The sequence below is a fragment of the Chamaea fasciata genome, unplaced genomic scaffold, assembly GCF_029207755.1.
Source record: "Chamaea fasciata isolate MVZ Bird 193981 ecotype frontalis unplaced genomic scaffold, bChaFas1.0.hap1 SCAF_25, whole genome shotgun sequence".
Taxonomy (NCBI): domain Eukaryota; kingdom Metazoa; phylum Chordata; class Aves; order Passeriformes; family Sylviidae; genus Chamaea; species Chamaea fasciata.
The window spans coordinates 3,346,608-3,361,253 of record NW_027094110.1 but is presented as its reverse complement, the minus strand read 5'-3'; the positions used below and the strand labels follow the sequence as shown (position 1 = coordinate 3,361,253).

At 61.0% G+C, this 14,646-nt stretch overlaps 1 protein-coding gene across 2 annotated transcripts in view; it reads left to right on the top strand.

Moving 5' to 3' along the window:
* The first annotated feature begins 627 nt into the window (after positions 1-627).
* The window catches only part of GRM4 (glutamate metabotropic receptor 4), a 35,523-nt gene continuing 21,504 nt past the window's right edge, over positions 628-14,646 (top strand). Inside the window, exons 1-3 of one of the 2 annotated variants that reach the window (XM_066203777.1) lie at positions 628-707; positions 6,809-7,585; positions 13,439-13,655. In XM_066203777.1, the coding sequence (XP_066059874.1) occupies positions 7,067-7,585; positions 13,439-13,655 (736 nt within the window). In that variant the 5' untranslated portion in view covers positions 628-707; positions 6,809-7,066. Of the gene's footprint in view, positions 708-4,927; positions 5,833-6,808; positions 7,586-13,438; positions 13,656-14,646 lie in introns of those variants that run through there. The other variant, XM_066203778.1, reaches the window with a different exon arrangement.

Here is a 14,646-nt window from a genome sequence, read left to right as displayed (position 1 = left end):
AGGGGGTTGTGTTTTCTCTGGATTAATGAATCGACTCAGCACGACGGGCTCCTCGCGGCCGCGGGGCCCGGCGAGGGGGATTGATGGGGGAAGCAGGCGAGGCAGGAGCCCAGCTCCGCGGGGCGGGGGGTTGGCAGCGTTTTAAGGGAGGAAGAAGAGAAGGGCAACGGCTTGGGGTGATGAGCATCCTCCCTCGTCGCTGCTTGGGGGAGCTGCTCCCACCTGGGAGAGGGAATTCGAGGATGGCTGTCACTGCAGGGAGCCGGAGACCCTCAGCAGCCTGGCGGGGAGACCCTTCCTCCAGGAGCCGGGGGTCGGCCGGGGTGGGGGTCCCTGCGCTGCGCTAGTGCTTTAAGAGGCTGGCAAAGCTGGCGGCGGGCTTCCCAGCTCCTCTTCATGCAAAACTTCCCCGGCCCCGGCTCTCCTCCTCCTCCTCCTTTTCCCCCTCCTCCTCCCCCTTCTCCACCTCTTCCTCCTCCTCCTCCTCCTCGCCGCGGCTGCGGTGCGCGGAGCGCGGCGGGTCCCGCCCGGCTGCGGCTCGCTCGGCTCCCGGGCCGGGCCGGGGCTGGGGGGGCCGGGGCCGCCCCCGCCGCACGCCGCAGGGCCCCCCCCGGGCTGCCCGCGCCCCCGGGCCGGGGACAGATCGCGGCACCGGGCAGCGGGCGGAGACGGGGCCGGCGGCGCCGCCAACTTGGCACTGCCCGCGGGTAAGTGCGGGCGGCGCGGGGGGAGCATCCCCGGGACGCCCGGTGCCCCCGCACCTTCCCCGGGGGCTGGAGTGCCCCCCGCTCCCCCTCCCTGCAGCCTCGCCGCTCCCCCCCCCTCCCCTCCACAACGCTCCGGCGAATTTTCCGCTTTTCCTTCTTGTTTTTGGGCTGGGGGGGCTGCGACAGCGGGGGCTGCAGCCCGGAACCCCCAACGCTCCCCGCCTCCCACTCATCGCATTATTCATTGCTGGGGACTGCGGAGCGCTGCCCCCTGCTCGCCCCGCTCCCCCCCCCGCGGGGGGCACGGAGGGTACCCCTTGCCCCGGTCCCCAACCTGCCGCCTTTGTCCCCAGAGGTGGCCACTGCCCGGCGAGGGCTCCGGGAGGGGACCTGGGGGGGCCTCGTCCGGACGGAGGGGGCTGGCAGGGCTCGGGGCAGGAGGCAGCGGACAGGGGCGGGTGGCCGTGCCCGTGGCCGAGCTGCCAGCGGGGGCTGCCCTCGGCTCGCCGCAGCGGGCAGCGCCCGCAGAGCCGCCGCAGGGCAGGGCAGGGGGGACAGGAGAGCGGCGAAGGGCTGAAGGCGCTTCCCCTGCCAGCTCGGAGGGGCTGCGGGGGATACGACCCTTCCCCAGCGCCGGAGCGACCCCTCGGAGGCGGCCCTGGGCCGGGCAGAGCCCCGCTCCAGCACGGGGTCGGTTTCCTCTCCCGAGCGTTCTCCCGCTCCTTGGCGCTCTCCGGGCGAGCGGATCTGAGGCGTCGGAAGCCGCTGGGGAAGTTGGCAACCGTGAGAAAAAAACGGAGAACTCTCCCACTGCCTGCCCGGGTGCAGCCCCGCCAGCCCTCCTCCTCCTCCTCCTCCTCCCCTCGGTGTGATGAGTTTGCCGTGCTCTGCCAGCCGGGTGATTTTCCGTGGGCTGCTCCGGCGCTGGGGGATGCCCGCTGCCTTCGGCGGCGGCTGCGACGGAGAGGCTGCGGGTGAGTCACTGCCTTTGCCATCGCCATCGCGCTGCAGGTGACCTGTGGCTCGGGGCTCGGCGGGGGTGGCACCAGGCAGGGCTGGCGGTCACCGCAGGAACCCTCCGGTAGTGGCCGTGCGCCCCGGGCAGGGCTCGGGGAGGGACGGAGCGATGGAAGGAAGAAGGGAAGGAGCAGAGCTGATCTGTTGAATGCAGCGAGGAGCTCGGGGGAAAACGCCACGAGAAGTGCCAAAAGAACAAGCTCGCTTCCTTTCCCTGCCTTAGCGCCCTGTAAGCAGCGTTTATCCGCACCAGGCGGCGGGGGATGCGCTGCGGGGTGTGCTGGGCAAGGCTGCGGCGGGGGCAGAGCTGGGACAAGACTCTTTTCCCTGTGACCTGCCACCTCTGTGCCGGGAGGCTCGGGCCGATGGGATGTGCAGAGATCCCGCCTGATTTTGGCCAGCCTGGCCACGCTGGAGGGGCAGTGCCGGGGGCGCTGGTGACGGTGGTCCCTCTCTGCGATGGCAGAGGGTCCCCATGGGCAGCGGCGGCTCCAGCTGCCCCAGGCTGGGGGGCTACAGGCAAAGCCCTTTTGAGGATGGCGTCAGGCACCGGGTTAAGGGTGCTGAGCTACACCCCGAGGTGTCGGAGCAGCGTCAAGGGGATTTTCCTGTGGGAGCCCAAGCTCGAGCGGAGCCATGGCCTGGCCCCACATCCCAGGGGCCAGCATCGCCCTGTGGAGGAGCCGAACGGCTCCCCGAAAAAGCATCACGTGCTTCAACTTTGGCATCAGGCAGGAGGAGGATGGATTTGTCAGCTCAGCCACCCCCTTCCAGCTCTTCCCAGAAAGGCAACGGCTTGAAGAAGTGGCAGGTCCTAATTATAACATCCGTGAACCCGCGCCCGCCGCCCTCCCCGGCTCCGCGCCCGCTGCGGGCACCGGCTCTTCCTCCCGGGCGCTGCGTCTCACCGAGGGTTTTCCTCCCTGCAGTTCCCTGGATGGCCCGGCTCAGGATGGGGGTCTCTGGAGTCACCGCCGGGGGGGTGTGGGCAGGGGCTGGCACTGCCAGACCGCAGTGTCGGGGCGTGGGTGTGATGGGGAGCGGGGACACCGCGCGCTGTGGGCGCTGCCGGGCACCGCCGGCAGTCAGGCCGCGCTCTCGCTGGGAGCCAGCCCCGTCCCAAACTGCGGACGGCGATAAAAAATTAATTGCGGGATTCTGCTGCACGTGGCAGGAGCGGGGACGAGCGGCGGCTCCTTCCCTCCCTCCCTCCCAACCGCTCCCGCTGGAGCTCTGGCTGCCGGCGGAGACCTCGCGCCTCCTGCCCGCAAGGTGAGCCGCTGTTCTCTCTCCGCTTGCTCCGGGGCTGGATCCTGCTCGCCTTCCCCCCCTGCCGCGCCATCCCATCCTTCAAAGTGAGGGATTAGCCCTGACCTGCTTGGCAGCGGGAGGGAGGCGGAAGGAGAGGGCTTGCTGCAGTTAAGGACATATATAAATATGGGATGGTAAACATTCCCTGGATCTCATCTGTGCCCTACGGGAGCACTTCTGTTCGGACTTTAGCATCCTTCAGGAGATGCTCCAGGGCACTGAGGTGGGTGGTCGTACCCAGATTTTCCCCACCGTGGGGCTCTGAGCCAGGTGCTGGCAGGACCTGGTTGCAGAGAGGACGAGTTGGCACCTTGGTGATGGGCTCGGGCTTGCGTGAGTGTTGTGATACCGGTTCATGCAACCATCGAGGGGTTGCTGGGGCAGGGGCTGTGTCTTGGAGCTCACTGGGGGCATGTGGATGGCACAGTCTGGGGTCTCTGCTCTCTGCTGCCCGCTGAGCCGTGGCCTTGCTTCTCTGAGCGAACGCCAGGGAACTGGACCTGAATACTTAAGGTTTTGCCTGTCGGGAGGGAGCTTAACCTGGCATCCCCTCCCTCTGTCCACATCTCAATTCTGCTCTACTTCATGGAGCTTTTGCAATTAAAAAGACCAGGAGCCAAGCGAAAGTACCCCGTAGCTGCTTGCAAGCGGGAAGAGTGAGTGTACACTAATTGGGATATTGTGCTGCCTGCTGGCTGGCCCTGCCTGCTGGAGGAAGAGCAGGTGGGGAAAGAAATAGCCTTGATTTTCAAAAAGATGCTGTGGAGCTGGTAGGAGCCAGTGTGGCTTAAGCTGGCACAGCCTTCCCGGTGCCAGGGCTGGGCTGGAGCCTCTGGTGCTGGTGGAGCTGGGGATGGGGACGTGCAGGTGAGTGCTGGGTGCTCCTGGCTGATCATTGCAGCATCTCCTGGGCTGTGTAACCAGCTCAGCCTCTGACGGGTTTAATGAGCCCCAGAAAACGCTCTGGCTTTGAACTGGGAGATGAGGGATCCTGCTGCAGGCAGAGCTCTGGGGAGTGGGGTCTGTCCGGGGTGTGTGCCACCACAGTCCAGCCCGGGCAGTGCTTGCAGGGATGTGCAGGAGGAGCTGTGGGAAGGAGCCACAGAGGTGATGCCTGCGGTGGCCGGTTGCTCCTCCGGGCACTGGAGAGGGTTTTGCAGCAGGAGATCTCTGTGATGTGGGGGAATTTTTAATCAGAGTTTGATTTCATGGAATCACAGAATGGTTCTGGTTGGAAGGGATCTTAACGCTCACCCAGTTCTAGCCCCTGCCATGGGCAGGGACAATTTTCACTAGACCAGGTCGCCCCAAGAGGGGCTCGCCTGCCCAGCTGAGCCCTCTCCTGCTCCTTCCAGGGCCCTCCACGCTGGCCATGCCGGTGGCCCGATGGCCACCACTAGAGGGGGGCAGGATGCCACCGTGCTGCCCGGCCCCATGTCCGGGGTGCCGGGACCTGCAGGGCTCAGCCTGCCCTGGGGCAGCAGCACCCAGCACCGGCTCCCTCCACCCTGGCTCGGGCAGGGGGTGACCCACACCAGGGCTCTGGAGATCTCGGTTTGGTTGGTACTAGTGCCACTTCCCAGCTCCGGATGGGGCTGCGGCGTAGTCGGGATGAGGGCGATAGGAGAGCTCCGTCCTCAGCAATGCCGTGCTGGTGGAAGTAGGAGAGAGCAGAATTGCTCCTTCCTTCGGGGTTGGGGTAAGCACCACGCTGAGTGATGATCCCACCCTCGTGGTGGCCCTGTGGAGCCGTGCAGGTGGAGCAGGAGGGCGGCTCTGACCCCTCGCTGCCCGGAGCGTGTGGGTAAGGCTGTTCCCTGCTCCGTGCACACCTGCTGTAGGCAGGTGTCTTCTTCCAGATGTGCCCCTCCCTCCAGATGTGCCCCTGGTGGAGCAGCTGCTTTGGGGAGGCTCAGGCATGATGGAAGCAAGGTCTGGGCTGTGTGGGAGCGGTGACTTGTGTGTGGCTGAGGGCTTGCTGGGGGCACCTGGAGGGGACATGAGCGCTCATCTGTCACCCCTTCCTGGGCCGTTTGCAGCAGGGGCTCATCGGGTAACTCCGGCTCCCTCTCCCCCGATGATTCCGTGAGGGATCCGAACCAGCTCCCTCCTCCTCCTCCTCCTCTCCCCATTATTTGCGCTTTCTTCTTGCCTGCCGTGATATTTTTACCTTCAGTTCGTTCAGATTATATGATCAAAGGAGCCACAAAGGGGAGAGAACAGAGAGGGAAAAAGCTTAAAAGAAGAAAGGCAAAGGCAGTGGGCTCTGGGGGCACTGCCAGCTCTGCGGGAGCTGCCGTGGGCTCTGAGGGTTTTCCTGGGAGCGGGTCCGTGGTGTGAGCATCCCACCTTTGATGGGCAGAAATGCTGCAGCTCCAGGGATGAGGGTGGGAGAGGTGACCTGCTTTTGACTGCTGAGGGCGGCTGTGGTGTCTGAGCATCCCTTCATCTCCCCATCCTCCTCCTCCTCCCCAGCACGGGCAGAGCCTGACCCGCTCCAGGCCGTGCCCGGAGCCACATTTCCCTGCTCCGTGCCCACTGGTGATGTGTGGGGTGGTGCTTGCAGAGGGGACAGGACCATGCAGAGGGCTGATCCCTGTCCCTGATCCCCATCCAGCGGCTCTCCCGACAGGCTGGGGCGGGGGTTTTGCTGCAGCATTCCCAACCTCCTGCCTTTGGAAGCACAGAGCTGGGCACCGGGTAATTCTGGTTCCTTAAAAGCCCCGGCTGTCAGAATCGCTTTGGAGATGGGCCTTCAAGCGGCTGCGGCGGGCGGGGAGGTGCATAATTTATGGAGGTGAGTTGAAGCCAGGGTCCTCCTGGCTGGGATGGCTGCGGAGCGGGAGCACCCTCGGGGCTGGTGAGAGGCTGTCCGGCAGCCGTGGGCTTGGGTGCCAGCTCTGGGTTTGTGCTGAGATTAATTTAAGCTGTTTCCTTGGTCTCACTGTTGCTGCCCGTCCTGCCTGGGGAATGCATTTGCCTGCTCAGCTCGGCGCTGCTTTTGGTGCCTGCATTAATCATGCACTGCCCTCAGCATCCATCAGCGGCTGCTGGCAGACGGCGGGGATGGCATGAGGGGGAACCTGCCTCGGGGGGAAACTGAGGCAGGGGCTGTGCTGCTGGGGTGGAGGCAGCTCAGGTGCTGTCGATATCTGCTGCTGGAAGCCGTCAATAATGGATGCAGCTGCTGGTTCAGGAATCAGTGGCCTGAAGGGAGAGCAGCAGGAGTGCAGTGCTTCGGGGTTGTGACTCGGATCCAGAACGCTGGGTTTTGGCAGTGCCTGGCTCTAGCTGAGGATGCAGACCTCAGCTTGTGGGGCTCAAGCCAAATGGGCTTGTGGAAGGTGACTGAAAAACCCGTTGGGAAAATGTAGGGGTGTTTTAGGATGGGCAGGAAGTAGGGCTGTGGGATGTGTGCGGGGTTCGCCCCACTCTGAGCACTGTCCTGGGACTTGTCCCACCCTCACAGTTCCCTTCAAGAGGGACAGGTTGGGACAGGGTCTCAGGGCCTCCTCCAAGCTGGTCACTGACCTGTCTTGCTCTGTGAGGCACAGTGTCCTCGAGGCCCTGACCAGTCCCTCTGCCCAGATGCAATTTGGGCTAAGCCAAAACCCCTGGCATGAATCAAAGACCCAGTGAATCCCAAATCTATTTTTTGCAATAACCCCCGGTGCTAATTTCCGCCAGCTCCCTGATGAAAGCCCAGAATAGCCGGCGTCCTCTTCCTGCTCCTGCCTAATTTTCTCTCTCCCCTTTCCCCCTGTCCCTCCAAGGTCTCCGGAGGAAGGACCCGAAGCTTTGCGTGGGCTCGTGTCTCTGCCGCCGTCTCTCCTCCCTGGTGTAGCCATGCAGACCCCGGCACCCTCCTGCACCCCGACCTCCCGCTGCTCCCCCGGGGCCGGCAGCGCCGCCGGGAGCCGCTGACCGTGCCGGGGCGGGATCCCTCCGGAGCCATGCCGCCCTCCCGGCCCAGCCCGGCCCCGTGACCGCCGCGTTCCCGGCCCGAGCTCTGCCCCAGCACGGCCTTGGCGATGAGCGGGGGTCACTTTTGCATGGAGCGTTTGTCCTTCTGCCTCCTCCTGAGTGCCTGGAGCTGGGGGTGGGCGCCCGGGGGTGCTGCCAAGCCCAAAGGCCAGGGCTACCCGCACATGAACTCCATCCGCATCGACGGCGACATCACGCTCGGGGGGCTCTTCCCCGTGCACGGCCGGGGCACCGAGGGCAAAGCCTGCGGGGAGCTGAAGAAGGAGAAGGGCATCCATCGCCTGGAGGCCATGCTCTTCGCCCTGGACCGCATCAACAACGACCCCGACCTGCTGCCCAACATCACGCTGGGCGCCCGCATCCTGGACACGTGCTCGCGGGACACGCACGCCCTGGAGCAGTCGCTGACCTTCGTGCAGGCCCTCATCGAGAAGGACAGCACCGAGGTGCGCTGCGTCAGCGGGGGGCCCCCCATCATCACCAAGCCCGAGAGGGTGGTCGGCGTCATCGGCGCCTCGGGCAGCTCCGTGTCCATCATGGTGGCCAACATCCTGCGCCTCTTCAAGGTAGGGCTCGGCCAGGTGAAGAGAACCCCTTGGCAAAAACGTTTCTCCACAAACGCCTCTTCCTCCACAGCTGGGAGGAGGCAGAGCCGGCGGTGTTAAAATGCTTCTCCTGCCTCCCCCAGGTCCCTGGGGATCCCTTCCTCCAGCCCCCTCCAGTGACGACACTCGGAGCAGGAAGGTTTTTGTCTCATCTCCCTCGGCTTCGTGGTGCTGCTCCTGTCCTGTGGTGGGCTGAGGGTGGGTTTTGTGCTGGTTCTGGGGGACGCTCCATCAGGGGTGTGGGTTGTACCCCAAAATGTAAATCCCACCTTAGCCAGGCAGCCACAGGGCTGGAGGCCACGGTGGCCGATGGCAGGGGACAGCTGGTGCTGCTCTGCTCCTGCCTGGGGGACATGAGCCAGGCTGGGGACACTTGCCCTGTGCCACCAAGCCCAGAGGTGCCCAGGCTGTGGTGGGATGAGTAGAACTCTCCCTCCTGCTCTGTGCCAGCCGCAGGAATGCTGAGGAGTTGATAATTCCTTTCCCCCTTGCTGTACATTTATTTATCCACAACCACGTTCCCTGGGCTGCAGAGTGTGTGAACAAGAGTCCCTCTGCAGAAATGAGGGAGAAATGTAAATACTCCGTACTTCCAGTGGCAATGGGGGCCCCATCCCATCTTGGCCTTGTCCCAGCGCCCTGAAATCCCTGTGTCCTGCAGGGTTGGGGCTGTTTCCCCCTCTCTCTTCCCCCTCCTCTTCCTCTGCCAGCCCAGCAATGCTGAGAGCCGGGTGCCCTCCTGGGAGGGCTGGAAGCTGTTAGTGAAGACGGAAAAACCAGATCGCTGATGGAGTTTGATTTTTCTGGGTCCCTTTTTTAAAAAAAAAAAAAAAAAAAAGTGTTAATGTTCCAGGCGACGAGTGAGAGGGCTATTCAATAATTAAAATAATATAAATTAGAAGGAGTGGGAGGAACTTAAAAGCTATTTGCCAAGACAAAAAAGATTGAATACTGGCTCTGGAGAGGAGGAGGAGGGAGGCTGGCAGTGGGGAAGGAGGCAGGAGAGTGACAGTCAGAATAGTCGGGGGCAACTAAAGTTTTTCTAGGGTGTTGTTTTTTTATTTTTTCCTTCCCTCATCCTTCTCCTCCAGTTTTGGTCCTTGGGCAAAGAGCTGTACCTGTGCAGAAGGATGTCACTGAACTCAGGTGCAGCCCTGCCCCAGATGAGCAGCCACGCACTGCTGCTGCTGCTGGTGCATCCTGAGCCTCAGGAACTTTAATCCAGAGCTGATCCCAGCCCCACGGGGCAGGGAGAAATGCAAGCGGGGAGCATGAACAGGTGGAGGATGGAGACCTCAAAACCCCTTGGGAGAGGAGAATAAGGAAAATCTCAGCCTTTCCTAGACAGCAGTGAATCCCAGTGGGGTCGGTTGGTGCCCTCCTCAGTGGTCTCAGCACAGGGACACCATTCCCATGGGATTGGGATCTCATCCCACCTGTCTGGGCACAGCCATTCCTGCAGCAGGCAGGGGCCGGGAGTTTGGGGGTTCTGGAGACTCTTCCCCCGCCACGACCCGAGTGCTGCTGTTGCTCTTTGTTATTCAAACACTGCTTTTATGGCAGGGACATGCTTAAAATGAGAATAAGGCGACTTCCATTTCACACCGCCGCTGACCTTTAAGCGTGGGTGACTCTGCTCCGAGGTTCAGCAAAGCGTTGGCTGCCTCGGGCACAGGCAGCTGCCTCTGCCCATTCCCTGGGGCACGGCACTTGCTGGAGCTCTGCCCCCGCTTGGCCCCGGGTTGCTGTGTCACTCCTGTCCCCCCTGGTGCTCCCCCAGCACGGGGATGCTGGCGGGAAGTGCTGGGACAGGGGGACCCTACCTGCGGGGTGCCAAGCGTCCTCTGAGTGCTCTGGTTTCTGAAGTGCTCAAGTGGTTCTTGGTGAGGGTTCCGACACATCTGGGAGGGCTCCAGCACATCTGGGAGGACTCCAGCATATCCAGCGAGCAGCATGGAATGAATTAGAGTCCACACAAGTCCTGCAGAGCCCTGGCTGGGATGAGAGCTGAGCAGCTCCCCGGTTTTCCCCCTTCTCTCCTGTGACCACGAGCACACTGCAGGTGGCTGTTCCTGTCTCGAAATGATGCTCTGCCCGCTGTGATCCCCTTGCCCATCCCACACTCCCTCCTGTGCACCTGTCCCTGCTCCATCCCCTGCACAGCCCCCAGCCCTCCCCGCTAGGCCAGCCTTGCTCCTCCCTGCCAGGGCTTTTGTCGCTCCTGCACTACATAAATAAATAACGGGTCCTTCGTTATCTGCCGCCTCCTAATTAAGGCTGTACATCAGTGGAACAACTTGCAGATGCGGCATCCTCTGTCCAAGCCGGTTTTATCACTCCTGCAGAAAATCCTTTCCCCAAATCCACGCTCTCGGCTCCGTGTGATAGCATCTCTCTGGCGTCACTGCCAGAGCGCTCTGGCACGTTCCAGCTCCTTCCCAGGCCTTGCTGCTGCCTCTCCAGCCCCAGCTCTACCCACGGGCTCCTGAGCCACCCCAGCGGTGATGGTGTCAGGGAAACCAGGCCCTCCTCCTGCAAATGGGATCCCCTAAAAGCCACTTTGGGGTCTGAGGTGCGTTTTTTGTCCCCACCCAGAAAGAGCTGTGACAAGGTGGAGCCCAAGCGCTCAGCGTGGGGTGAGCAGGCAGGGGATGGGTTTGACACGTGCCAGGCACTTTGAGGAGATTGTTCCCTCCGTGGCAGCGAGTGCAGCCGCTCTCCGCAGCGCAGGGCCGTGTTGTACAACATGAATAATTCACCTGAGGACGGCGCTGCCCGCGCTGCAGCCGGGCTCTGGGCACCTGCAGGCCCACGAGGCTGCGCTGCCTGGGGCAGAGCTGGGTCAGGCCCTGGTTCTGAGCCCCCCTGGCAGTGCTGAGCCCCCCTGCTCCTGTCAGGGTGTGTGGGCAGTGGGGTGGAGCGATTCCCACACCACTTAGCGGGTGAATAACCTCCACTGAGGGGAAGGTGGCAGCCGGCCGGGGGGATGCTCTGATTAATCACCCGCTGCTGCCACTTCACTTCCTTGCTCTTCACCGGCCTTATTGAAACAAATTGCGGCTGCCTGGGCTGCCCCCAGCCCCGAGGGCTCCCTGGGCACGGCTTGTTGAGGAGGAGTGGGACGGGTGGTGGCAAGTCCGGCAGCGATCAGGGACAGCTCCTGCTGTGCTTCCTGGAGTTGGATTTCTGCCTTTTCCCTCTCCAAGGTGGTGCTGAGGGCTGGATCCTGACCCAGGGAAGGGGCAGCAGGATGGGGCTGCGGCTCGTCCCAGCCCGATGCCGAGTTCCGAGCAGCCCCGCTCAGCCCCCGGCTGCTCCAGCCCCTGCGGTGCTTTACGCTCTCCCTAATTAAAAGCTGCCATCCAAATGGCTCGATGATGGAAATTCTAATTAAATCAATTCCGTCTTGTCGGCGAACCAGGGGTTTGCATAAGATATGCATGAAATTAATAATTATGGGGAGGGAATTGGCTGCTCACGACCCTGTTTCTGGCATGGGGAGTTGGTGCAGGAGCCCCTGCTCATGGGGTGCTCCTGACCAGTCCTGGCTCTGCAGTGCTTTTGGGGTTTTTGGTTGGTTTTTGGTTGGTTTCTCGTTCTTCCTGCCTGCTCAGGCTGATGTTGACATCAATGGTTTAAGCCTGAGCTGGGATGTGCTGAAATCACCACCTTGGCCTAATTCTTCCCGATCTGGGGGGATTCTGTCTCCCACCGGTGGAGAAAACACCACAGCAGTTCCTGAGTTAATGATGGGTGATAATGGAGGGTACCAAATGCAGCATTCCCAGCGCATTTGAAGTCACACCCTGGAGGAGCAGGATGACACGCCCAGCCCCGGCTCCCGCCATCTCTCTTACCCCAAGGGATGTTTCTCCAGGCTTGGGGTGCTTCTCGGTGTTGGTTTTTGATTCGAAACAAGAGAAGGAATGAGTTTTTACCCCCTGCCCTGGGATCACTCCCCACTCTTAGTGGGACAAGGAACTCTTGGGGTGCAAGAGAGCTGGTCCTACTATTTTCCTCACTACAGTGTTTGTCCCAGGCTAGAGATAAGCCAGACAAGGGACCACCAGTGCCCAGATTTGCAGCTGAGTGATGTTTCCAGCTCCCTCTTCCCACTGCATCCTTCTTTCTAAGAACCTTGAATTCCCTGCCTGCATTTTGCTTTTATGTACCTAAAAGGACTTTTGTCTTTTATCTGAGAAAATAGCTGGTGCCAGGAGTTGGGCTATCAAAAAGGCAGAAGGGGGAAAAGGCAGAAGAAATCTATGAAATGGTCATTTGGGAACTGGTATTTTATTTTCACTTTCATCCAAAGGCAGAGGAGTGAGAGGAAAAAGCCCTTTCCTTTTGTTTATTAAAATACAGCTTCCAGTCCGTAGCCTGTGGATCAACAGGTATTTTCTGGGCTTTGTTTTCCATCTGAGGCTGGAGCAGAATGGGCAGGCCAGGGTTTAATCCCAGGCTGTTGGAGCTTGGGTGGGATGGTGGTGGCATGGGGAATGGCTGGGAACTCTCCATCACCAGTGCCCTGCGGAAGAGGTGAAACCAAAACACCAGGCAGGGGGAAAATCATTGGGAAAAGACCCTCTGGAAGGGCAGGGGTGCATCCCTGCCCCCAAATCACCTTTGGCGTGGGCACTGCTGCTGGCTGTGCCCCCGTGGGCACGCTGTGGGCACTGCCCCCATCCCGAGCCCGTGTCCATCCTGCAGGCTCGGCAGGGAAAGGGAGGGATTGTGCTGGGAGCAGCCCCCCCTGCTCCCCCCGGGATGAGCGATTGCCAGGCGAGCTCCTCACCTGCTGAGCAGAATTTTAATGGAGCCTCATGCACCGGCTCCAGTCCGAGATCCCCAACGAGCAGATCAGAGCCCCTCGGAACGGAGCACAAAGCAGATTGTCACGGGGAGTAATCCTATTTGTGCCTTGATAAAGATTCCTTCCTCTCCCTCTCCCACTCCTGCTCCATCTCTCCCTTTTTTTTTCCATCTCCTATTTCGCAGGCAGGTAGAAAGGTGGCTGCTCCTTTCCAGGGGCCTTTTAGCATTCAGGTGGAGTTGTGGGTTTATAACACTGGAATCACATTTAATAGAGAGAGGCAGGAGTGGGAGAGGGGAAATCACAGAGAAACAAAGGAGGAAAACTGGGAGATGCAGGACTGGAGGGGGATGGAGTGGGGCCAGGAGGGCTGGGACACCCAGCCCTGGTGCACACCTCATCCCTGGGATGCAGCTCCCAGCTGGGCTCCCAGCGAGGTGCCTGGGGCTTATTACACCAACTCGGACTCCCACAGCTGGTGGGGAGAACCTGGGCTTGATAATTTAATAAGCCTTTTCCATCTTTAAGATAAATGGGGATGTGTGGTGCGTTTTGGAGATGGAAAGTGCTGTGTAAGTGTTAAACATCGCCTGATCCCGTGGTGCTAAATCATTCCAGTGTGCTGGGAGAGGTGCTGCAGCTCTGGTTAATTTAAGGGGCTTATTTAGGGCTGGAGGGGGGGGGGGGGTGGGGAGCAGGATGGGTTGGATCTGTCCTTCCTGAGGAGGAAGCCAAAGGGAGACCCTGGCGGTGCTGGCCAGGGCAGAATGATGTTTTTTTCCTTTGCCCTCTCCCACACTGGGTGCTCCTTTTGGGATCCTGCTGGGTGTCCCTGAGCTGCAGTTGGTCCCCAAACCCTGATGTCCCCTGGAGCACATGTTCATCCTCAATTCCCACCTCCCTCTGCCCCAGAGCAGGGCTTGGGGAGCGTGGGCATGGCCGTGGGGTGGAGATCATCACCTCCTTGCCCTGATTCTGTGCCTCTCCCTGCTCCACCCCAGATCCCCCAGATCAGCTACGCCTCCACGGCGCCGGACCTCAGCGACAACAGCCGCTACGACTTCTTCTCCCGCGTGGTCCCCTCGGACACCTACCAGGCCCAGGCCATGGTGGACATTGTCAAAGCCCTCAAGTGGAATTACGTCTCCACCTTGGCCTCCGAGGGCAGCTACGGTGAAAGCGGGGTGGAGGCCTTCATCCAGAAGTCCAGGGAGGATGGTGAGTGGATGTCTCCCGGGATGGGAGCAGCTGAGACAGGAGGAGAAAAGGTTGGGATGGAGGGATGCGTCTGGTTGGACTCCTTGGGCAGAGCTGGGATGTGGGTGAGGTGATGGACGGTGTGGTTTGGGGCCGTGTGGGTTTTGGGGCTGCCCAAAGAAGGATCCAAGTTTTCCAGCAAGGCTTGGGACCAGCAATCCTGGGCTGCCTGCACTCTGCAGGGCAGGCTGCATTTGGGAAGCATCTCGAGATCCCACTCCCTGTTCCCCAGCTCTGCCGAGCTTGTCTCACCCCTCCCTTTGTGTCTGAGCCACGGCGCTGGGCGCCTTCCAGAAGACAAGACTTTTACAAATACTCCCAGGTTTTAACAGAAAATCAAGTTGGCACCACCACGAGCTGCACCCAATTTTAGTGGAATTATCCCCCAGGGCAGGTGCTTTAATTTGTCTATGGGCTTTGGACAGGCGGAAAGTCCGTGCTCAGCAAAACTCTTTGGGAGGATTTGTCTGGAGGCAGAAAGCGTTTTGCTGACGGGAGCTCTGGGATGCTTAGGGGGGATTAGCAGCCTTGGGAGCAGCACAGGAGCTTGTGGGGACCTGAACATCAACCCTGGGATGGGTGAGGAGCCCTGGGAATCGCTGCTGTAGGTGCTGCTACCACAATTTCAGAGGTGCCCCAGGACCCCACCGAGGGGCTGGCACAGCACTGGGGTCCCTCCTGGGCTCTGGCATCACCTCAGCCCCTCAGCACGGGGTGGGACGGGAGTTAAAGGGTGTTTTTTGAGGCAGTTAAACCCCTGCAGGGCGCAGGCTGCTGCTTATTACAGGCTTAAGTGTGTCTGAATGGCACATTAGGTTCTGGCAGAGTCGGTGGGACACCGGCCTATCTGGAGCCAGTCAAACTGCGTTATGGCCTTATAAATGGATAAAGGGAATAAAAACTTCGAGGTGACGAGCTCCTAATCAAAGCCCTATAAATAGGAGCAGCGTTA